The sequence below is a fragment of the Scyliorhinus canicula genome, chromosome 24 (assembly GCF_902713615.1).
Source record: "Scyliorhinus canicula chromosome 24, sScyCan1.1, whole genome shotgun sequence".
Classification (NCBI taxonomy): Eukaryota; Metazoa; Chordata; class Chondrichthyes; order Carcharhiniformes; family Scyliorhinidae; genus Scyliorhinus; species Scyliorhinus canicula.
This window is the reverse complement of record NC_052169.1, coordinates 26678961-26702659: the sequence shown is the minus strand read 5'-3', so window position 1 is coordinate 26702659 and position 23699 is coordinate 26678961. Positions and strand designations below refer to the sequence as shown.

Here is a 23699-nt window from a genome sequence, read left to right as displayed (position 1 = left end):
CGGGAGAGGGACTTGAAATAGGCACTGGAAAGGAGGTCGAGGGTGGAGGCAGCCAAAGGGCGGGCCAGGAAGGGCGCGACGCACGGGTCAGGGGCCGGCCCGAGAAAGGCTATGGCTGACCGGCGGGGTGGGGGGGGTGGGATGTGCCCCCCGACCAGGCTGATCACCTGGAACGTCAAGGGACTGAATGGGCCGGTTAAGAGGGCGCGGGTGTTCGCGCACTTGCGGGCCCTGAGGGCGGACGTAATTATGTTGCAGGAGACACATCTGAAAGTGTCAGACCAGACCAGGCTAAGGAAGGGCTGGATTAGCCAGGTCTTCCACTCGGACTTGGACTCGAAGTCCAGAGGGGTGGCAATCATGATCAACAAGCGCGTGCAATTTGAGGCAGAGGGCATATCTGCAGACAGGGGGGGCAGATACCTGATGGTACGGGGCAGACTGGAGGGGAGAAGGGTGGTGCTGGTGAATATATATGCCCCGAACTGGGATGACGTGGACTTTATTAAAAGAGTGCTGGGGAAGATCCCGGACTTGGATTCTCGCAAGCTAATAATGGGAGGGGACTTTAACATGGTCCTTGACCCGACTTTGGATCGGTCGGGTCCCAGAACGGGTAGACTCTCAGCAATGGCAAGGGAGCTGAAAGGGTTTATGGGGCAAATGGGGGCAGTGGACCCCTGGAGAGAGGGACAGCCAACAGGAAGGGGCTACTCGTTTTACTCGCACGTCCATAAAGTATATTCCAGGATAGATTTCTTTGTAATAAGCAGGGACTGTATGGGGGAGGTAAAGAACACGGAATACTCGGCAATTACCATTTCAGACCATGCCCCGCATTGGGTGGACCTGCAGTTCGGGGGAGCGAGTTATCAACGCCCGCAATGGAGGCTAGATGTGGGACTGCTGTCGGAGGAGGGGATCTGCGAGAGGCTTCGGAAATGTATAAAAAATTACCTGCAGGTGAATGACACTGGGGAGGTCTCAGCGGCGACCGTGTGGGAGGCGCTAAAGGCAGTAGTTCGGGGGGAGCTGATTTCAATTGGGGCCCACAAAGCCAAGGCAGACCGGGCAGAGATGGATAGATTGGTCAGGGAAATGGGCCGGATAGATGAAGAGCACGCGGAGTCCCCGGGGGAGGTTTTACTCAGGGAAAGGCGGAGGCTACAGGCGGAACTGGGGGCACTATCCACGAGCAGGGCCGTGGAACAGCTTAGGAAGGCGAGGGGAGTGGTGTACGAGTATGGGGAAAAGGCTAGCAGACTGTTAGCGCAGCAACTCAGGAGGAGGGAGGCGGCCAGGGAAATAGGTAGAGTGAGGGACGAGGGGGGGCGCAAAGTGGAGGATCCGGCAGAATTGAATAGGGTATTCCGGGACTTCTATCGTAAGCTGTATACTTCGGAGCCGCCGGAAGAACCGGAGGGGATGAAAAGGTTTCTGGACGGGTTAACATTCCCAACAGTTGGGGGGGGGGGGCAAGTGGAAGAGCTGGGCGCCCCGATTAGAGTAGAGGAGGTATTGGGGGGCCTAAAGGCCAGGCAGTCGGGGAAGTCCCCGGGGCCGGATGGATACCCAGTAGAGTTTTATAGGAAGTTCTCTGAGCTGGTGGGCCCGGTCTTGGCGAGGGTTTTCAATGAGGCAAGGGACAGAGGGACCCTGCCGCCGACAATGTCACAAGCCACCATATCTCTGATACTGAAGCGGGGTAAAGACCCGGAGGTGTGCGGGTCCTACAGGCCAATCTCCCTGATTAATGTAGACGCCAAGCTCCTGGCAAAGGTACTGGCGGGGAGAATGGAGGACTGTGTACCGGAGGTGATTGGGGAGGATCAAACTGGGTTCGTTAAAGGTCGGCAGCTGGCGGCCAATCTGAGGAGATTGCTCAACGTGATAATGATGCCCCCGGCGGGTAGAGATGTGGAGGTAGTGGTGGCAATGGACGCCGAGAAGGCCTTTGACCGGGTAGAGTGGGACTATCTATGGGAGGTGCTCGGACGGTTTGGGTTCGGGGAGGGATTGGTGGATTGGATCAAATTATTATATCAGGCCCCGAGGGCCAGCGTCAGGACTAACAGAGAAGTGTCGGAGTACTTTAGGTTGTACCGAGGGACCAGGCAGGGCTGCCCGCTCTCCCCGCTGCTGTTTGCGCTGGCCATAGAGCCGCTGGCGATGGCGCTGAGAGCCGCAGAGGGTTGGAAGGGGATGGTGAGGGGCGGGGTTGAACACAGGGTTTCTCTTTATGCAGACGACCTGCTCCTGTACGTGTCGGACCCAGTGGCCGGGATGGGAACTATACTGGGAATGCTGAGGGAGTTCGGCCAGTTCTCAGGATACAAATTAAATACGGTCAAGAGTGAAATGTTTGTGGTCCAGGCAAGGGGCCAGGAGAACAGATTGAGAGGGCTACCGTTTAGGCTGGTTGAGGAAAATTTCCGGTATTTGGGAATCCAGGTGGCACGAGACTGGGGCAGGCTGCATAAGTTAAATTTGGCCAGGGTGGTGGAGCAAATGAAGGGAGAGTTTCGGAGATGGGATGCACTCCCGCTGTCGCTGGCAGGGAGGGTGCAGACTGTAAAGATGACAATCCTCCCTCGATTTTTGTTTATTTTTCAGTGCCTCCCGATCTTTATCCCACAGTCCTTCTTCAAAAGAGTTAACGGGCTGATCATGAGCTTTGTCTGGGCGGGAAAGTCTCCGCGGGTAAAGAAGGCGATGTTGGAGAGGAACCGCAGCGAGGGAGGGCTGGCTTTGCCGAGTCTGGTCAATTATTACTGGGCGGCTAACATCGCTATGATAAGGAAGTGGATGGTGGGTACGGGGTCTATTTGGGAGCGGGTGGAGGCGGCTTCGTGCAGGGGCTCCAGTTTGGAAGCCCTGGTCATGGCTCCTCTACCGCTGCCGCCGGCCAAGTACACCACCAGCCCGGTAGTGGTGGCGACCCTGCGGATATGGGGCCAGTGGAGGAGGCATGTGGGGGAGATGGGGGCGTCTGTCTGGGCGCCAATCTGCGACAACCATCGGTTTGCCCCCGGCAGTATGGATGGGGGGTTCCGAGTATGGCGGCGAGCAGGGGTGGGAAGGGTGGGTGATATGTTCCTGGAAGGGAGCTTCGCGAGTTCGAGGAGCTTGGAGGAGAAATTTGGGGTGGTAAGGGGAAATGATTTTAGATACCTACAGTTGCGGGACTTTGTTCGTAGACAGGTCCCATCTTTCCCGCGCCTCCCGCCAATGGGGATCCTAGACAGAATAGTCTCTGGGAGGGATGAAGGGGAGGGTAGAGTCTCGGGTATGTATAAGGTGCTCATGAGGGAGGAAGGGTCCCAGACAGAGGAACTGAAACTTAAATGGGAGGAGGAGCTAGGCGGGGAAATGGAGGATGGGCTGTGGGCAGAGGCCCTGAGTAGGGTAAACTCGACCGCGACATGTGCTAGGCTCGGGCTGATCCAATTTAAGGTCGTTCACCGGGCCCATATGACGGTGGCTCGGATGAGCAAATTTTTCGGGATAGAGGACAAATGCGCTAGGTGCGCGGGAGGACCAGCGAACCATGTTCACATGTTTTGGGCATTCCCTGAGCTGAGGGGGTACTGGGAGGGATTTGCGGGGGTCATGTCCCAGGTGCTAAAAACAAGGGTGGTGATGAGCCCAGGGGTGGCAATTTTTGGGGTTTCGGAAGACCCGGGCGTCCAGGGGGAGAAAGAGGCCGATGTGCTGGCCTTTGCTTCCCTGATAGCCCGGCGACGAATACTATTGGCGTGGAGGGACTCAAAGCCCCCGAGGACGGAGTGGTGGCTTGCGGACATGTCGAGTTTCCTGGGGATGGAAAAAATCAAGTTCGCCTTGAGGGGTTCTGTGCAGGGGTTCACCCGGAGGTGGCAACCATTTATTGACTTCTTTGCGGGAGAGTGAGCGTCAGCAGGGGGGGGGGGGTGGGGGGGGGGGGGGGGGGTTAGAGTAGAGTAGGAGGGAAAATATGGCGGGTAGTACCGGTGGGAGGGGAGCGGGCTTGTGCAATATGTTACGGTGGAAGTATTGAAAGAACGTGGATGTTTGCACATTTTTGCCTTTTTTGCTTCCTTTCTGATGATGTCTGTAACTGTTTATAAAGCCAAAAACTACCTCAATAAAATTGTTTATTAAAAAAAAAGAAAAAGTTATCAAAGTTGCCAAACAGTAAGAACTGCATAGTTGGAGTGAATTTGGGATATACACGGAAGTACCAGATAGGGGACAAAGAGCTTTATCCCACAGACGGATTTACTCGGAAAAGATTTTTCTGGATGGAATTTATAAGGCAAAGACCAGGCTTCTGGCAAGGGGATTTGAAGAAAACTTAGAAGATCAGGATTTAAGGTTAGATTCTTCTTGGCTCTATTAGTCGCAAAGACATGGGAATGCAAATCTATAAATAAGAAAAGCTGCTTTCTTGCAGGGGCATCGGCTCCAGAGAGACTTTTTTCTCCGTCCTCCTAAAGAGGCAGCTAACACAGAAGGGGTACTCTGGAAGTTGAACAAATGTGTATATGGATTAAATGATGCATCTCGAGTCTGGTATTTTTCGGTAAGGTCAGTTTTGTTAGTTAGGCTGTTGTCAGTTAAAAGCAGATCAGGCAATGTTTTACTGGCACTATAAAGGAAATATTTCTGGCATCTTTATGATGCATGTCGATGCTTTTTTGTGGGGTGGGACTAGTGATTTCGAAGCTATTGTAAACTCTGGTTTGAGAAAAGAATTGAGCGTTGGAAGTCAGGCTTCCGGTAAATATATTGGACTGGAAATCGGACAGACTAAGTTAGGGGCAACTTTACGTCAGCAATCTAACTTGGAAAGCATCAGTCCAATAGCAATTAGTCGTGGCCGGGTTTCACAAAAAGACACCCTGGTTAAAAAGATGGAAAAAGAGCAACTGCAAAGTTTAATTGGGCAACTGAATTGGTTAGGTAGACAGACTAGACAGGACGTGAGTTTTGATGTCTTAGAGTTGAGTACAAAAATTAATGATCCCAAAGTGGAAGACATAAAAAGAGCGAATAGTGTTGGTCAAACTAAAAATGCAGGAGTGTGTTTTGAGGTTCCTGGTTTTATGTGACCGTAGGCACCTGAAACCCGTAGTTTACAGTGATGTGTCCTATGCAAATTTATGTGATGGGGTTTCAAACACAGGAGATTTTATAATTTTCCTTTTGGGGAACAATGGTAATTGTTGCCTTGTGTGGGAAACTAAGAAAATAAGGAGAGTGATCAAAAGCACTTTGGCTGCTGAGACGTTAAGCCTTGTAGAGGCGGTGGATATGGCCTTTTATTTCTCTCAGATATTGACAAATTTTGGGATTAGGGATATTGTGTAATATACCTATTGAACATAAGAACATAAGAACTAGGAGCAGGAGTAGGCCATCTGCCCCCTCGAGCCTGCTCCGCCATTCAATGTGATCATGGCTGATCTTTTGTGGACTCTGCTCCACTTTCCGGCCCGAACACCATAACCCTTAATCCCTTTATTCTACCAAAAACTATCTATCTTTATCTTGCAAACATTTAATGAAGGAGCCTCAACTGCTTCACTGGGCAAGGAATTCCATAGATTCACAACCCTTTGGGTGAAGAAGTTCCTCCTAAACTCAGTCCTAAATCTACTTCCCCTTATTTTGAGGCTATTCCCCATAGTTCTGCTTTCACCCACCAGTGGAAACAACCTGCTTGCATCTATCCTGTCTATTCACTTCATAATTTTATGTTTCCATAAGATCCCCCCCCCCCCCCCCCCCCCCCCCCCGCATCCTTCTAAATTCCAACGAGTATAGTCCCAGTCTACTCTACCTCTTCTCATAATCCAACCCCTTCAGCTCTGGGATTAACCTAGTGAATCTCCTCTGCACACCCTCCAGCGCCAGTACGTCCTTTCTCAAGTATGGAGACCAAAACTGAACAAAATACTCCAGGTGTGCAATTATACAATTGCAGCATAACCTCCCTAGTCTTAAACTCCATCCCTCGCAGTGAAGGACAAAATTCCATTGCCTTCTGTTGCACCTGTAAAGCAACTTTTTGCGGCTCATGCACTAACACACCCAGGTCTCTCTGCACAGCCACATGTTTTAATATTTTATCATTTAAATAATAATCCCTTTTGCTATTTTTCTTACCAAAATGGATAACCTCACATTGACAATAAATCCCTGTGGGAAAATGTGCACTCTACAAATAGTGTCAATGAAAAAAGTTAAGGATAGACATTGCAAATTTCCAATTAGTTGTCTCACTTATGTTAAGTATCCAATAATTGACACTGATATGTAAAGGGGCTTCAGGTGGCCTTTGTGTCAGGGGATGTGATGTTCGAGTTTTGTGCAGAGTCTGTTGAAGTAAATTAAAGGTGTTTGTGGAAAAGGAGCAGAACCTTTGACTCTATACAACAGCAGCTAAAGATATAACAGCAGAGGGGCTGCAGAAGGGCTTTGGCAGGCTCGGAGAGTGGGCAAAGAAATGGCAGATGGAATGCAATGTGAAAAAGTTGAGGTTAAGCACTTTGGAAGGAGGATTGGAGGCATAGGCTATTGTCTCAATGGTGAATGCTTAGGAAATCAAAAGCACAGAGGGACATGGGAGTCCTTGTTCCCGATTCTCGTAAGGTTAATGTGCAGGTTGAGTCGGCAGTTAGGAAGGTAAATGCAATGTTAGTATTCATGCCGAGAGGGCTAGAACACAAGACTAGGCATTTTTTCTGAGTCTGTGTAAGACCATAATAATAATCGCTTATTGTCGCAAGTAGGCTGCAATTAAGTTACTGTGAAAAGTCCCTAGTCGCCACATTCCAGAGCCTGTTCGGGGAGGCCGGTACGGGAATTGAACCTGCGCTGCTGGCCTTGTTCTGCATTACAAGCCAGCTGTTTAGCCCACTGTCCTATTTGTCGTCTTAATCACTTGTGGCACCTGTAAACCAACTTTTTATGACTCGTGCACTAGCACACCCAGGTGTCTCTGCCAGCAGCATGCTTTAATATTTTATCATTTAAATAATCCCGTTTGCTAAAATATTAAAACATGCTGCTGTGCAGAGAGACAGCCTTGGACCATGCCTTGGAGAAGGCTGTCCAGAACCCAGCAAGCTTGGGGCAAGCCCAGAACATGTGGGTGTGGTTGGCCGGGCCCCTCTGGCACCGTTTACATTTATCCTCCACCTCCGGGAAGAACCAGCTCATTCGGATTCTGGTCAGGTGCGCTCTGTGCACCACTTTGAGCTGCATTAGGCTTAGCCTTGCGCAGGAGGAGGTGGAGTTCATCCTGCTCAGTGCTTTGCTCCAGAGTCCCCACCCGAGCTCTGTCCCCAGTTCATCCTCCCATTTCTGTCTGGTCCCGTCTCGTGGTGTTCAGGTTCTGTCCAGTAGCTGTCTATATATTTTCCCACATACCTCCCCTTTCTCGCTGCTCGTGCCTATCAGGTCCTCTAGTAATGTGCTTTCTGGGGCCCCGGGGTCCCTCCTGTCTCTTTGCGGAGGAAGTCCTTTGTTTGGAGGCGTTTCAATTCCTGTCCTCTTGCTAGTTTCCAATTCCTCGTCAGTTCGTCCAGTGTCGCCAGTCTGCACCCTATGTAGAAGTCCCAGACCGTAAGTGTGCCCCCGTCCTGCCTCCATCTTTTGAAGGTGGTATCTAGCATGGCTGGGGGGAATCTGTGATTGCAGCAGATGGGGACATAAGGTACATTTTGGTTATCTCAAAATGCTGTCTCAACTGGGCCCACGTTCTCAGCGTGGCCGCTACCACTGGACTCGTGTACCTTGTTGAGGAGGATGGGAGTGCTGCTGTGGCCAGGGCCCGGAGGGTTGTTCCTTTACAGGAGGCCTCCTCCATTTGTACCCAATCTGTGTCGGGTTCTTGTACTCATCCCTCACTCTTTCTGCCGTTGCTGCCCAGTGGTAGTATTGTAGGTTCGGTAGAGCCAGGCCTCCTCTGACTTTCCCTCTTTGCAGTGTCGGTTTGGGAATTCTCGGGTTCTTCCCCAGACACCACACACCACGCGTCACTATTAGCCTGTCTATGTTTTGGAAAATGGCCTTGGGGATGAAGATTGGTATGGATCTAAACAGGAAGAGGAACCTTGGCAGTACGTTCATCTTGATCATCTGCATTCTTCCCGCCAGGGAGAGTGGGAGTGAGCCCCACCGTTGAAGGTCTTTTCTTACTTCCTCCACCAGGCTGGTCAGGTTCTACTTGTGGATCTGTGTCCAGTCTCTGACTATTTGGATCCCCAGGTAACGGAGTCTGTTCTGGGCCGTTTTGAACGGGAGACCCTTCAGCTCTGCCCCTCCCCCGTTTGGGTTCACTGGGAATGTCTCGCTTTTGCCCAGGTAAGTTTGTAGCCCGAGAAGGTTCCAAACTCTTTCAGTATTTGCAGTATTATCACACTCAGCAGCCGCCTGATGTTCGCTGTGAGCTGCCTACCGTTTACACAGCCCGTTTGGTCCTCTGCGACCATCTCTGGTACACAGCCCTCCAGCCTTTTGGCCAGGATCTTTGCGAGTATTTTTGCATCCACGTTCAACAGTGAAATGGGTCTGTATGATCCATGTTCCATCAGGTCTTAATCTATTTTGGGTATTAGTGAGATTGTGGCCTGTACTAGCGTTGGAGGCAGGGTGCCCCCTGCCTGTGAATCCATCAACATGTCCCTTGGGTGTGGGGCCAGAACTGGTGCAAATGTTTTGTGGAAGCCGTCGGGTCCCGGTGCCTTCCCCGCCTGCATGGAGCTGAGGCTCCCCATGATTTCTCCCAGGTCTATTGGTGCTTCCAGCTCCCCCCGCCTGTCCTCCCCCACCACTGGCAGTTCCAGTCTGTCTAGGAACTGTTTCATCCCCGCATCCCCGTCGGGGGGGCTCGAAGGCGTACAATCCCCGGTAGAAGGTCTTGAATGCCCGATTGACCTCCTTTGGCTCTGCCTTTGCTATCCTTAACCTGCGCTATTTCCCTCGTGGCTGCCTGCTTTCTCAGTTGGTGAGCCAATAGGTGGCCAGCCTTGTCTCCGTGTTGGTAGAAGGTCCCCCCCGTGCCTGCCGGAGTTGGTACGCTGCTTTCCTATTGGATAGCAGGTTAAAGTCCGTTTGCAGCTTTTTCCTCTCCGCCAGCAGCTCTACAGTTGGGGCCTCAGAGTACTTTCTATCGACTTCCAGAATGGAAGATTGGGGGAAGGTATAGGGGAGATGTCACCGGTCGGTTCTTTACATAGAGAGTGGTGGGTGTGTGGAATGCACTGCCAGCAGAGGTGGTGGAATCAGTGTCATTAGGGACTCTTAGACAGGCACATGGAAAGCAGTAAATTGAAGAGGTGTATGTTAGGTTGACCTTAGATTAGGGTAAATGGTCGGCACAACATTGTGGGCTGAAGAGCCTTTACTGTTCTATGTTCATGAATTCTGAGTTGTCCCAGTTGGGAGCGTACACATTTACCAGTACGACCGGTGCCCCTTCCACGACACACCGCTGACCATGACGTACCTTCCCCCTGGGTTCGTAACTATCTTGGTTCCTGTAAACCTCGCTCTTTTGCTAATTAATATTGCTACACCACTCGACCCGTAGCATGAGTGGTAAGTCTGCCCCACCCAACACTTCCTTATCAGCAGTCGGTCCTTCTCCCTCAGGTGCGTCTCTTGTAGGTAGATTATGTCGGCTTTTAGGCTTAAGTGGGTGAACACTCTGGATCTTTTCACTGGGCCGTTGAGTCCACTTACATTCCAGGTAACAATCCTGGTTGGGGGGTTTCTGACTCCTCCTCCCCGCCGGTCCTGTGGGACCACCCATACTTACCTGGACGCACCCCTGCACTCCGGGGTTTCCCTTTGCTGGGGGGGCTGTCCAAAATGGCCAGGGTCACTGCTCTCACCTTTGGGTCGGGCTCCAGCGCTCAGGGGTTTCCTTTTGCCCAGGGGGCACCCAATGCGGCCACCAGCTGTGTACGCCACACGGGTGCACGCCTACGATCGGGGGTCTCCCTCCGCCCTGATGCCCTCTCGTGTGGCTGTTTGCGGCACCCTCTTTGTTCCTCGCCCTGCTCCCTGCCCGCTGAGGCTTATGTCTGTGCTGCTTTACTATCTCGCCCTTCTCTTTGGTTCTGCGTTCTCCCCTAGACTCCTCTCTTCTCCCCCCCCCCCCCCCCTGCGTTCTCTCTCTGCCCCCCCTCCCCCTCCTTCTGCCCTCCCTCCCCTCCTTGTGCCTGAGCTCCTCCTCTCCTGAGGGGCGCCGCGGCCCTCCTTCTTTCCTGCCCTCCTGTGTTGGCCCTCCTCGCTAGTATGGTGGCCATCCTCCCAGTATTCGGCCAGTTCTGGCCTTGTTTAACCTTTCTCCTACTTGTCTCGCCCTCCTGTTCGCTTTCCTCACCCTCATTTCCCTCGCTCCATTCTCCCCACCCCCTCCCATTGCATTGAGAGAGGTGATAAGCTCTGAGACAAGACAGCACAGTCCCGTGCAAGGCATAACATACGTACCTGTCATGAGTCCATTGTCCTCCGCTCTTTGTCCTGGTTTTCCCGTCTTTTTCCGTCCCCATGTCTTTCATTGCGGTTGCGTGTGCTCCTCCCCCAGCTTGTTCGCTCTAACAAACTCATCAGCTGCCGCTGGGTTGTAAAATTCAGCTTTCCCCCTCAAATGTTACCCAGAGTTTGGCTGGGAATGACATCCCAAGTTTGACCTTGCTTTTGTGCAGTGCTGATTTCGCCTTGTTGAATTCAGCCCTTTTTTTGGCCAGGTCCGCCCCAATATCCTGATACACCCTTATGGTCTTCACTTCCCATGTGCTCTGTTTCGTTTGCCGGGCCCACTTTCGGATTCTCTCCAGGTCTTTGAACAGGTGCAGCTTCTCAATAATTGCTCTGGGCTGGTCCCTGGCTTTAGGCCAGGGTCGGAGCAACCTGTGTCCATTTCTGGTGGGTTTGTGAATACCTCCTTTCCCACTAGCTTGCCCATCATTTGAGTGATGTAGCCTGTTTGGTCACTGCCCTCTCTCCCCTCTGGCAGACCCACTATTTTAATGTTCTGCCATCTGGACCTATTTTCCTGGTGTCCACTTTCCCTCTTGGGCTCCCCTGGGACTTTTGACCTCTGCTTATAGGGTTATCACCCTGCCGCTCTGGTCCGAGGCGGCCCTCTCCAACTCCAGAATCGTTTTTTCCTGCGCCTTCACTTCCAGGCCTTCGACGGTCTGCTGCATTTTGTGCGTCGTCTCCTTCATCATTGCTTGGAGCTCTGACCAGAGTGCCCCCTTCATGATGGCCACTGTGTCCTCCGCTGCTTGGTCCGCCACCATTTTCTCTTTCCGGCTCGCCTGTACCTCTGTCTCGTCTTATAGGGCTGCGTGCCTGCGCTGCTCATGCGCCTTACCCTGCTGCTGCTGCTTGCGTCTCGCTGTCCCTTCACCTTGGTCCTTGGTGTCTTTCTTTCGTCCAGCCATCTGTCTGTCTTTCTCTCCCCTGGGGTTGTGCCCCCCCCCCCCCCCCTCCCAAACCCCCAGCGGGAGTAACTATGACATTTTCAGCTGGCTCTTCTGAGTGTGTCAACTCTGGTTGGTTACCCTTGTGATGTTTTTGACGTGTTTTTGTCATCACAAGGATTGACGTGCCTCCACGCGGCCCCGCTGGTAAACTTAATAATCCTCTGGACTATTGAGGGACTAAACGTCAAGTGAGATAAAACACGAGATGGCTGTGATCCGGGTGGATCGGATATCTTAGGATATTGCTATTTAAAACTCTAATTATAATGCTATCTATGATGGACAAGTCCGGATGGGCTGCGTCCCGGAGAAATAACCGCCCCGCAGAAGCGTCAGCGTCAACGCTCTGCGATAAATGCCGAAGCTGCACATGTGCTAGCCGGCCCGCCAGGCTAGTAACAGAGTCTACATCGACCAAAACGGATGAAGTAGACAAGAGGCCATATAGATGATATCTCCTACCCTATTGGGAACTGGATCCGGACACCAGATCAGAAAGACCAGCATCCCCAATAGTAGAACACTTTAATGCTGCTATAGAAGAACCTGTGCGGTCTTCCCAACCGACAGGAGTGATTGTTACCCAGACCTTCTATAGCAAAACATACAGTAAAGGGAATCAGGGAATGGAAACTTCAATCAATTTTGGCAAACAAAATCTGGATGATGAAACAACTGATGCGATCGCATTCATAGAAGGGGTCGTAATCGCACCCAGATGTAACAGTAACAGATGTTCCCGTAACAGCCTCCCCGAACAGGCGCCGGAATGTGGCGACAAGGGGCTTTTCACAGTAACTTCATTGAAGCCTACTCGTGACAATAAGCGATTTTCATTTTTTTTTTTCAGATGTGACAAAACATCAGTCAATGAAGTGACTGTTCATTATCCCACCGATGGTCTGTTCTGTAGAATTTGCGATACCGTGCTCCCCAATATGGGACTATTTAACAGCCACATGACTAAACTCCACCAAGTCAAAGTCATCAAAACGAAATGCTCAAAATGTAACAAAACAGTCGAATATCATTCTATCGCCTGCCACTTTGCTAAATGTAAGGGAACAAGGCAAACGGCTCCGGCTGGAGCTTTCGGATGTAGCATTTGCAAGAAGAGGTTTACGACGAAAAGCGGACTTGGGCAACACAAGAGACATGAGCATCCAGCTCTACAGAATGTGAAAAGAATTGAGACAACTAAAGTCGTAACCAAAAAGGGAAGACGAGGCCAGAAGTGGTCTGCAAGAGGAGGTTGCCCTCTTAAGACAACTGGAGGTTCGGTTCGAGGAAGAGCGGTGTATTAATAAAATGATCGCTTCTATCCTAACAACTAAGTCAGCAAAACAAATTTCTGACAAACGCAAAATTCTGCAGAGAACACCAAAGGTAGTCGCAGCAGCAGCTGAGAATATTCCCACGGAGGATAACCCAGCGTCCGAACCCGAGGAGGAAACGTGCAACCCGTGTACATCAGACCCGTGTCCGCAGAGAAAGTTAAGACCACCACCAAATTCAATCCCACGACAGATATTGATGATCAGCTTACAAAAGCTGAACAACTATTGGACATGAGGAACGACCCCAACAGTTGGGCTGAAGGCATCGGGATCGTTGAAGACATCACCAATTTGCTGATGCCAAAGTGGGAGAAATCCCAAAAAGATAAAAGACCTCGAAATGGTCAAGAGGAGAAAAATAAGACGAGAAAGTGCAACGCTAAGAGCGGAGCACGAAAAAGATGGACAGCCCGGAAAGCAATCTTCAGAACAACACAACTGCTTTACAAAAATAATAGGCGCCTACTCGCTAGGCAAATTATGGACACACCGGCCAATACCTCATGTCCTCTAACCATCGAGGAGCTTGAACTTTGTTTTCAAGAGAAACTGTCTAAACCAAACAATAGGGCGAACGTGAGCAAGTTCGCCACATACCAGGGCTGCGTAGATAAGGGAGAGCTGATGAAGCCAATTGGAGATGAGGAAGTCTCTAAAGCAATCGAGGGAATTGATGAGGAAAGTGCGCCTGGTCCAGATGGCATGAAGTTGGGTGACATTCAGGACATTCACGAGAAAGATAACACCCGAATTCCTCGACTCTTCTCTCTTTGGATTAAATCGGCAACGATCCCTGATTCTCTCAAAAAGAGTCGAACAGTATTGATACCCAAATGCGAAGATCAAGAGCGCCTAAAAGACGCTGACAACTGGAGGCCTATTACCATGCTGCTCCGCCTTTTTACCAAAATTATGGCAATGTCTCAGTGAGACCGTTTGGATCAACCCATGTCAGAAAGGTTTCCTTGCAGCTACCCCGGGATGCAACGAAAATATTGCTATCCTTGAGAATATCAGTAAGGGGGCGAAGAAGAATAAAAAGGACCTTGCAGTTGTCTTCGTCGATTTGGCAAAAGCATTCGACTCAGTTGGACATAAACTCATTCTGAAAACACTGCAAAGAATGCAGTTACCCCACAATTTCATATCGCTGGTCACAGACCTGTATACCGGTAACACAACAATGGTTGAAGGTAAAAATACCAAAACCGCAGCAATAAAAATTGAAAGGGGTGTCAAACAGGGAGACCCACTTTCTCCAATTCTTTTCAACATTGCGATGGATCCATTGATTTGCACCCTGGAAGAGGCCAACTCCGGAGCTATCATGCCCCTGGGAGAATACCGGGTCAATTGCTCTGCCTTGGCCTTTGCAGATGACTTCGCCATTTTGAGCGACTTGCACGTCGGGATGGATAGGAACCTAAAGTTTCTCCGGTCCTTTTGTATCAATACGGGTCTGGCAATAATTGTCAAAAAGACCAAGGGCTTTCACTTCACCTAAAAGTCCAAGACCTTTGTTTATAATCACCGTGTGAACTGGAAGCTTAGAAATGAAGTTATCTCCTACATCCCACCAGGTGATACTGAAAAGTACCTGGGAGTCCGGATAGATCCTTGGGCAGGCATGTCAGAAGGGGATTGGTCGGACAAGCTTAAAACCTGGACTAGTTCGTTACAGGCGGCAGCTCTCCGACCGGTACAAAAGATAGAGATCTTAAAAACACATGTCATCCCCAGGTTGTATTTCCATCTGATCCTGTCCGAAGCGTCGCAGAACGACCTCTGCAAACAGGATCAGATCATCCGTAACTCCACAAAAAATATCCTACACCTTCCACCGCACGTTTCCGATGGCATCCTGTATTCATCTAACAGGAGTGGCGGGCTGGGCATGCCAAAGCTTGAAGTATTAATTCCATCTGCTATCATTCGCAAACGTGAAGCACTGGAGAAGTCCTCCGATAAGATCATAAGAGCGTCATTTCAATATCGGGACGAAAATAACACCAAAACCATCAATAGATTAAGGAGGCTTAAGGGCCTTAAAGAGATAGAAGATTTCGCTCCCAACACGCCAAATGACAACCAAGAAGAGAACTCCAGAAATTTGGTAGCCGCGGCATTGCCCATATTAAGGGAACAAGATCGGCCAAGTGTGAGACCAGTGAACCGGTACGCCGCGCGGAGGGAATGGGAGTTTGAGAAATGGAAGAACTTGGTCAGCCAGGGCTCTGGTATTACATATTATCGTAATGATATGATTTCTAATTCATGGATCAAACCTTTCCACAAAATGAAAGCACATCATTTAATTAATAATCTGTTGCTCAGATCCAATCTCTATCCAACTCGGACTACCCTATCAAGGGGACGTCCAAATTTTGTTAAAACATGCAGGAGGTGCGAGGCACCGAGTGAAACACTTTCACACATTTCAGGTTGCTGCCCATTTGTCAAATTGGCTAGGATCAAAAGGCATAATAAAATCCTAGACCAATTACGTATAATTGTTTCAAAATACGCCTAGACATCTTACCTGGAGCCGAGAATAACAGCAATAGATGCTCTCGCTTAGAACATAGAACATTACAGCACAGAACAGCCCTTCGTCCCTCAATGTTGTGCCGAGCCATGATCACCCTACTCAAACCCACGTATCCACCCTATACCCGTAACCCAACAACCCCCCCCCCCCCCTTTTATTAGGACACTACGGGCAATTTAGCATGGCCAATCCACCTAACCCGCACATCTTTGGACTGTGGGAGGAAACCGGAACACCCGGAGAAAACCCATGCGCACAGGGGGAGGACGTGCAGACTCCACACAGACAGTGACCCAGCCGGGAATCGAACCTGGGACCCTGGAGCTGTGAAGCATTTATGCTAACTACCATGCTACCCTGCTGCCTCTGTGTTGGGGGGGGGGGGGGGTTGTGGTTGGTTCCTTTCCTTTCCTTTCCCTTCCTTTCCCTTCCTTTCCTTTCCCTTCCTTCATTTCCTTCCTTCATTCCTCTCGCTGCTCACCACGAGGTCGTTGCCGGTCCGTTGTTTGGGGGGGGGGGGGTGTCGCTCTCTCGCGCTCTCTCGCGCTCTCTCGCGCTCTCTCGCGCTCTCTCGCGCTCTCTCGCGCTCTCTCGCGCTCTCTCGCGCTCTCTCGCGCTCTCTCGCGCTCTCTCGCGCTCTCTCGCGCTCTCTCGCGCTCTCTCGCGCTCTCTCGCGCTCTCTCGCGCTCTCTCGCGCTCGCGCGCTCTCGCTCTCTCTCTCTCTCTCTCTTCTCTCTCTCTCGCTCTTTCTCTCTCTCTCGCTCTTTCTCTCTCTCTCGCTCTTTCTCTCTCTCGCTCTTTCTCTCTCTCGCTCTCTGGTTCTAGTTTTTCCTACAAGTGGAAACATCCTCTCCACATCCACTCTATCCAGGCCTCGCAGTAAATTTGAATAAGAGGCCCCCTCATCCTTCTAAACTCCATCGAGTACAGACCCAGCGTCCTCAACTGTTCCTCATACAACAAGCTCTTCATTCCAGGGATCATTCTTGTGAACCTCCTCTGGACCCAGGTTCGATCCCGGCTCTGGGTCACTATCCGTGTGGAGTTTGCACATTCTCCCCGTGTCTGCATAGGTTTCACCCCCACAACCCAAAGATGTGCAGGCGAGGTGGATTGGCTGCGCTAAATTGGTCCTCAATTGGTAAAAATGAATTGGGTACTCTAAATTTACATTTTAAAAAGGTGGGGTTACGGGGATAGGGTGGAGGCGTGGGTTTAAGTAGGGTGCTCTTTCCAAGGGCTGGGGCAGACTCAATAGGCCGAATGCCGTCCTTCTGCACTGTAAATTCTATGATTCTATGAAGGCAAACTATCCTGAATATTGGAGTCTTTCTCACTTTTCTTTTGTGTTCTGTGAAAGTATCCTGACCATCACTGGCATTGTTTTTCTGACATTGTGGGTGTCCTAATTAAACATGGCATTCCCATTTGAAAGAAAATTGAATGAAAGTTGGTATGATGTGTGAGGGAGGGACGGTATCTGAAGTAAGTAGTGTTTCTGTGAATAGACAGTCTCTGTTATCTTTCCAACAGGAAGCCCCACCGTCCCACAGCATTTTGGTTTTTCTGACTGGTCAGGAAGAGATTGAAAGTATGAGTAGAACGTGCAGGGAAATTGCAAAACACCTTCCACAAGGCTGTGCGAGAATGACAGTATTTCCTCTGTACGCGTCGCTTCCTCAACCGCAGCAGCTCAGAGTCTTTCAACTGGGACAGAAGGTACTTCTTAAAATTCCTAAACCGTCAATCAGATAATTAAATCAGCAGAAACATATTTCCATTCCTTCTTCGGAGAAAAAGAGTAACATCCTGTAGGTAAAAAGTGATTTGTGAGCTCCTTGCAGCTGTTTGCTCCGGAACAGTCTCTTTGTCCTTGCCCATTTGGATGGATAGCTGTTAAACTTTAGCTCACCGTTAACCTTTTCTGCTTTCAGTTCTAGAAAAGGTTGTTGTGGGATTTCTGCATTTTGGTCGTATTTTGCTTTGGGAAGCTTGTAATTTCCCCGTTGATGCCACTGCACAGTTCCTTCTTTCTGGGAAAGTGGTGGCCGAGTGGCATTGTCATGAGACCCAAGGACCCGGAATCGAAGCACAGCATAGAATCACAGATGCTTACAGCAAAGAAACAGGCCCTTCGGCCCAACTTGTCCATGCCGCCCAGTTTAAACCTCTGAGCTAGTCCCAATTGACCGCATTTGGCCCATACCCCTCTGTACCCAACTTTCCCATGTAACTGTCTAAATGCTTTTTAAAAGACAAAATTAAACCCACCTCTCCTACTGCCTCTGGCAGCCCATTCCAGACACTCGCCACCCTCTGTTTGAAAAGATTGCCACTCTGGACCCTTTTGTAACTCTCCCCTCTCACCTTTGGGAAAAGATGTTGACTATCTACCTTATTTATGCCCCTCATTATTTTATAGACCTCTAAGATCACCTCAGAGCCTCCTACGCTCCAGCCCCAGTCTGTTGAGCCTCTCATTTGAAGTTTAAAAACTCACCACTATTCTTTGAATTCCCCCATACCTAAAAGGGCCGACATTCTAAATGGTGAACAGGGATTCTCGCTCCCTGACTCCCGTGCAGGCTTCGGTGGGTGCTATTCAGGCAACGTGGCAGGGGGCGAGAGATGACCTGCTCAGGGGTTCAGAAGGGGGCCACCTGGGATGGGCTAGCTATTGAGTGGAATTAAGGAGACTGGAGTTCAGTGGGGAAAATGACGGACAGTAGAGGGGATTGGAGGCGCAAGCCTCCGGTGAGGTTGATAACGTGGAACGTCCGGGGACTGAATGGGTCGGTTTTAAAAAATAGCGGGTGTTCGCGCACCTCAGAGCTTGAAAACGGGGGTGGTCTTCCTGCAGGAGGCGCACCTCCGTGTGAAGGACCAGGTTAGGGTAAGGAAGGGGTGTGTCGGGCAGGTTTTTCACACGGGGTTTGATTTGAAATGGAGGGGGGGGGTGGCAATTTTAATGAGCAAGAAATGTGATTTGTGAGGGTGAAGGAGGTGAGGGATCCGGGTGGGAGATATGATTGTGAGTGGGGTATTGGAAGGGGCACCGGTGGCGTTGGTAAATGTGTCTACCCTAAATTGGGATGGTACGGGTTTTATGAGGGGGTTGCTGGCAGCGATCCCAGATTTGGCCACACACCAGTTGATCATGAGAGGAGATTTTAATTGTGTCCTAGAGCCGGGGGTGTATAGGTCGAGCCCCAGGTCAATGGGTACGGTACAAATGGCGAGGGGGTTTGGGGGGGGGGTGGTTTATGGAGAGGATGGGCATGGTGGATCCATGGCACTTTCAGAACCCAGGGGGAAGGGAGTACTCTATTTTATTTATTGCACGTCTATAAGGTGTAAGACCATCAGACATAGGAAAAGAATAAGGCCACTCGGCCCATCGAGTCTGCTCCGCAAAGTGTATTTGAGAATCGATTACTTTGTAGTGAGTTTGGAGATTTTGGTTGGGTCGCAATGAAGCTGTATGTGGATTTCAATCCGGATGGGGAGGTGTCGGCAGCCACTTTCTGGGAAGCACTGAAGGCAGTGATCCGGGGGGAAATTATTATGTTTAAGGCTCGAGTGGAAAAGGAAAGGAGGGAGGAACATGACCGTCTGGTGAGCAAGATAGTGGAGGTGCACAGGGAATATTCGAGGGTGCCCACCGTGGAGAGATTGGCGAGAAGGAAAAAGTTGCTGGGGCAGTTTGACAGGCTGACAACGGGGAGGACCGTAGGGCAACTGCGTCAGGCAAGAGGGGTTGCAATATGAGTATGGGGAGGGCACACCTGCTGCGGAGGCAGACTGCATCCAGGGAAATATTGACGATACGGGCTGGGGATATGGTGTCGGAGCCAGGGAAGGTAAATGTTTAAGGAGTACTACCAGGGTCTTTAAGAGGTGGACCTGGGAGGAGAGGAGGGGAACATGGGGCGGTTTCTGGACGAGCTGGAATTTTCCCAGATGGAGGAAGCAAAGAGGCAAGTATTGGTGGAGTTCCTGGGGCTGAGGGAGGTGCTGGATAGTATCTGGGGTATGAACTCAGGGAAGGCTCCGGGGCCGGATGAATACCTGGTGGAATTTAATCAGGACTTTGCGACGGACGTGGCACCACTTCTGTTGGGGGTGTTTAAAGAAGCACTGGAGAAGGGGGAGCTGCCGGAGACCCACTGGAGAAGGGGGAGCTGCCGGAGACCCACTGGAGAAGGGGGAGCTGCCGGAGACCCACTGGAGAAGGGGGAGCTGCCAGAGACGATGATGCAGGCAGTGGTTACGTTAATCCTGAAAAAGGGGAAGGACCCGTATAGACCCATATCACTATTCATAGAGTTTGCAGTGCAGAAGGAGGCCATTCGGCCCATCGAGTCTGCACCACCTCTTGGAAAGAGCACCCTATCCAAGCCCACACCTCCACCCCACAACCCAGTAACCCCACCCGACTGTGGGCCATTTTGAACACAAGGGCAATTTAGCATGGCCAATCCGCCTAACCTGCACATCTTTGGACTGTGGGAGGAAACTAGAGCACCCGGAGGAAACCCACGCAGACACGGGGAGGATGGACAGACTCCGCACATAGTGACCCAAGCCGGGAATCGAACCTGGGACCCTGGAGCTGTGAAGCAATTGTGCTAACCACTATGCTACTGTGTTGCCCACGACACATGTGAAAGTATTGGCTAAGTTGTTGGCGGGGAGGATGAAGGATTGTGTCTCGGAGGTGGTTGCAGAAGATCCAACAGGCTTTGTGAAAGGCAGGCAGCTCACGAGTAATAGAAGGAGATTATTAAATGTAGTGCTGAATCCCTCGAGTCCTGGTACCGGAGGTGGTGTCCATGGACACGGACGAGGCATTTGATCGGGTGGAGTGGCGGCACTTGTTCGAGTTTCTGGGTAGGTTTGGATTTGCGCCGAGATTTGTGGCATGGGTGCGGTTGCTGTATGTGGCACCAAGGGCAAATGCGAGGACGAACAATATGAGCTCTCAAAGCTTCGATTTACACAGGGGTACGAGGCAGGGTTGCCCATTGTCGCTGTTGCTGTTTGAGCTGGCCATAGAGCTGTTGCCGATGGCTCCCAGGGGGTCGGCAGAATGGCAGGGGCTTATAAGGGGGTGTCGCTCTATGCCGCTGGAGAGTATGGGAAGGATCATAGGCCTGTTGTGGAGGTTTGGTGGGTTCTCTGGGTATAAACTGAATGTAGGGAAAACAGGTTTTCCTGGTGAATGAGCTGGAGGAGCAGGCTAATTTAGGGCCTTTTAAGGTGGCGGGGCTTAGGCGCAGGTATTTGGGGATTCAGGTAGCGAGGGAATGGACATAAGTGAAACTTAAAGAAGCTGGTGGAGGAAGCCAGGGAGGAAGCCAGAAAAAAAAAGTTGTGTGTGGAATCAGAGGAGATAGGGGAAGCGTTAAATGGATATTTTTCGTCAGTGTTTACACTGGAGAAAGACAATGTTGTAGAGGAGAATACTCCGGTTCAGTCGACCAGGCTAGATGGGATTGAGGTTCACAAGGAGGAGGTGTTAGCAATTTTGGAAAGTGTCAAAATAGATAAGTCCCCTGGGCCAGATGGGATTTATCCTAGAATTCTCTGGGAAGCCAGGGAGGAGATTGCAGAGCCTTTGTCCTTGATCTTTATGTCGTCTTTGTCGACGGGAATAGTGCCGGAAGACTGGAGGATAGCAAATGTTGTCCCCTTGTTCAAGAAGGGGAGTAGAGACAACCCTGGTAATTATGGACCTGTGAGCCTTACTTCGGTTGTGGGTAAAATATTGGAAAAGGTTATAAGAGATAGGGTTTATAATCATCTTGAAAAGAACAAGTTAATTAGCGATAGTCAACACGGTTTTGTGAAGGGTAGGTCATGCCTCACAAACCTTATTGAGTTTTTTGAGAAGGTGACCAAACAGGTGGATGAGGGTAAAGCAGTTGATGTGGTGTATATGGATTTCAGTAAGGCGTTTGATAAGGTTCCCCACGGTAGGCTATTGCAGAAAATACGGAAGTATGGGATTGAAGGTGATTTAGCGGTTTGGATCAGTAATTGGCTAGCTGAAAGAAGACCGAGGGTGGTGGTTGATAGCAAATGTTCATCCTGGAGTTCAGTTACTAGTGGTGTACCGCAAGGATCTGTTTTGGGGCCACTGCTGTTTGTCATTTTATAAATGACCTGGAAGAGGGTGTAGAAGGATGGGTTAGTAAATTTGCAGATGAGACGAAGGTTGGTGAGGTTGTGGACAGTGCTGAAGGATGTTATAGGTTACAGAGGGACATAGATAAGCTGCAGAGCTGGGCTGAGAGGTGGCAGATGGAGTTTAATGCGGAAAAGTGTGAGGTGGTTCACTTTGGAAGGAGTAACAGGAATGCAGAGTACTGGGCTAATGGCAAGATTCTTGGTAGTGTAGATGAACAGAGAGATCTCGGCATCCAGGTACATAAATCCCTGAAAGTTGCCACCCAGGTTAATAGGGCTGTTAAGGCATATGGTGTGCTAGCCTTTATCAGTAGGGGGATTGGGTTTCGGAGCCACAAGGTCATGCTGCAGCTGTACATAACTCTGGTGCGGCCGCTCCTGGAGTACTGCGTGCAGTTCTGGTCACCACATTATAGGAAGGACGTGGAAGCTTTGGAAAGGGTTCAGAGGAGATTTACTAGGATGTTGCCTGGTATGGAGGGAAGGTCTTACGAGGAAAGGCTCAGGGACGTGAGGTTGTTTTCGTTAGAGAGGAGAAGGCTGAGAGGTGACTTAATAGAGACATATAAGATAGTCAGAGGGTTAGATAGGGTGGACAGTGAGAGTCTTTTTCCTCGGATGGTGATGACCAACACGAGGGGACATAGCTTTAAATTGAGGGGTGATAGATATAGGACAGATATCAGAGGCAGTTTCTTTACTCAGAGAGTAGTAGGGGTGTGGAACGCCCTGCCTGCAACAGTAGTAGACTCGCCAACTTTAAGGGCATTTAAGTGGTCACTGGATAGACATATGGATGAAAATGGAATAGTGTAGGTCAGAGTGGGTTCCTGAAGTTGCCGGGATACACCCTGTTGTGACTGCTGCTCCCGGATGTGGAAGGGGAGGGAGGGATTGGGGATATATATAAGTGGCTGGGGAGCAGGGAGGCAAGCAGGTGGTGAAGATCAAGGAGAAATGGGAAGCGGAGTTGGGAGGGGTGATCAGTTGGGGAGTGTGGAGTGAGGCACTGCGTAGGGTAAATAGGACCTCCTTATGTGCAAGGATGAGCCTGATATACTTTAATGTGGTGTACAGGGCGCATAGGACTCGGGTGAGAATGAGTGGGTTCTTTCAGGGGGTAGCAGATGAGTGTGAGAGGTGTGGTGGGGGCCAGCGAATCACGCGCATATGTTTTGAGATTGAGAAAAATTGGGAAGATTCTCTGCGAGAGTGTTTGTTGTCTTAGCCAGGGTAGTGGAGAAGGAGACCCTTTGGTGGTGATATTTGGGGTTTCAGAGATGCCTGAGCTCATGGAGAGGAGGAAGGCTGAAGTCTTGGCCTTCGCCTCTCTGATTGCATGGTGGCGAATTTTGCTGGAGGGGCAGTCGGCATCGCCACCGGGGGTAGCGGCTTGGTTGGGTGACCTGTACAACTTCCTGCGGTTAGAGAAGATAAAGTATGAGTTAAGGGGCTCAGCAGGATGCTGAGGGAGGGGGGGGGGGGGGGGTGAAAAAGAAGAAAAATCTGTAGAGTCTGTACAGATGATTGTTGGGAAGTATGTTTCCCGGAGTGTTTATTTGCTGTAACCTGCTTCGATGCACGTTTGTAATAAAATACATTTTATTAGCGTGTGGGTTTCTGGGTTGCCGCCTCCTCGCTGATTCTGAAAATTGAGCTGGGGCCTTATTCCTCAGTACCTCAATGTGGCTGGGAGATCTGATGGAGTTCCTCAAGAAAGCCAAATTATCGGTGAGGGGAGCAATTGACGTGTTTTCCTGAAGATGATAGCCGATTATTGTGTAATTCAAGGAGTTGATCACCGTTAGTTGCTTAGAGGGAGGGGAGAAGGGAAGGGAGGGGAACAGGGGTTAGTCTATGTTTTGGGGGTTTTATGTTTGTGTTTTATTCTTTTTTTTGTATTATATAAAATAAAAATGTATTAAAAAAAATATATAATAATATCAGATTTCACACCTGTTCTCTCAGCATTTGTCTGTGTATTTAATACTCCGTAACTAATTCTAATTCCTCTGTTTATAATCTGGCATAACCACTATTATTCCATGGTAACTGCAAATTCCGAGGCCTGCTGGCAAGATGCATGTTCAAATCCCCGCATAGCAGCTCTGGGAATTGAAGCTCAATTAATGAGTAAAT

At 50.2% G+C, this 23699-nt stretch overlaps 1 protein-coding gene across 4 annotated transcripts in view; it reads left to right on the top strand.

Annotated features, from left to right (window-relative positions):
- The window catches only part of dhx33 (DEAH (Asp-Glu-Ala-His) box polypeptide 33), a 117978-nt gene that overhangs the window by 41870 nt on the left and 52409 nt on the right, over nucleotides 1-23699 (top strand). For 3 of the 4 annotated variants that reach the window (XM_038784313.1, XM_038784311.1, XM_038784314.1), the window contains one exon: nucleotides 16905-17090. The exons of the other annotated variant lie outside the window; for it this stretch is intronic. In XM_038784313.1, coding sequence (XP_038640241.1) covers nucleotides 16905-17090 — 186 coding nt within the window. The remainder of the gene's footprint in view (nucleotides 1-16904; nucleotides 17091-23699) is intronic. 4 annotated transcript variants of the gene reach the window in all.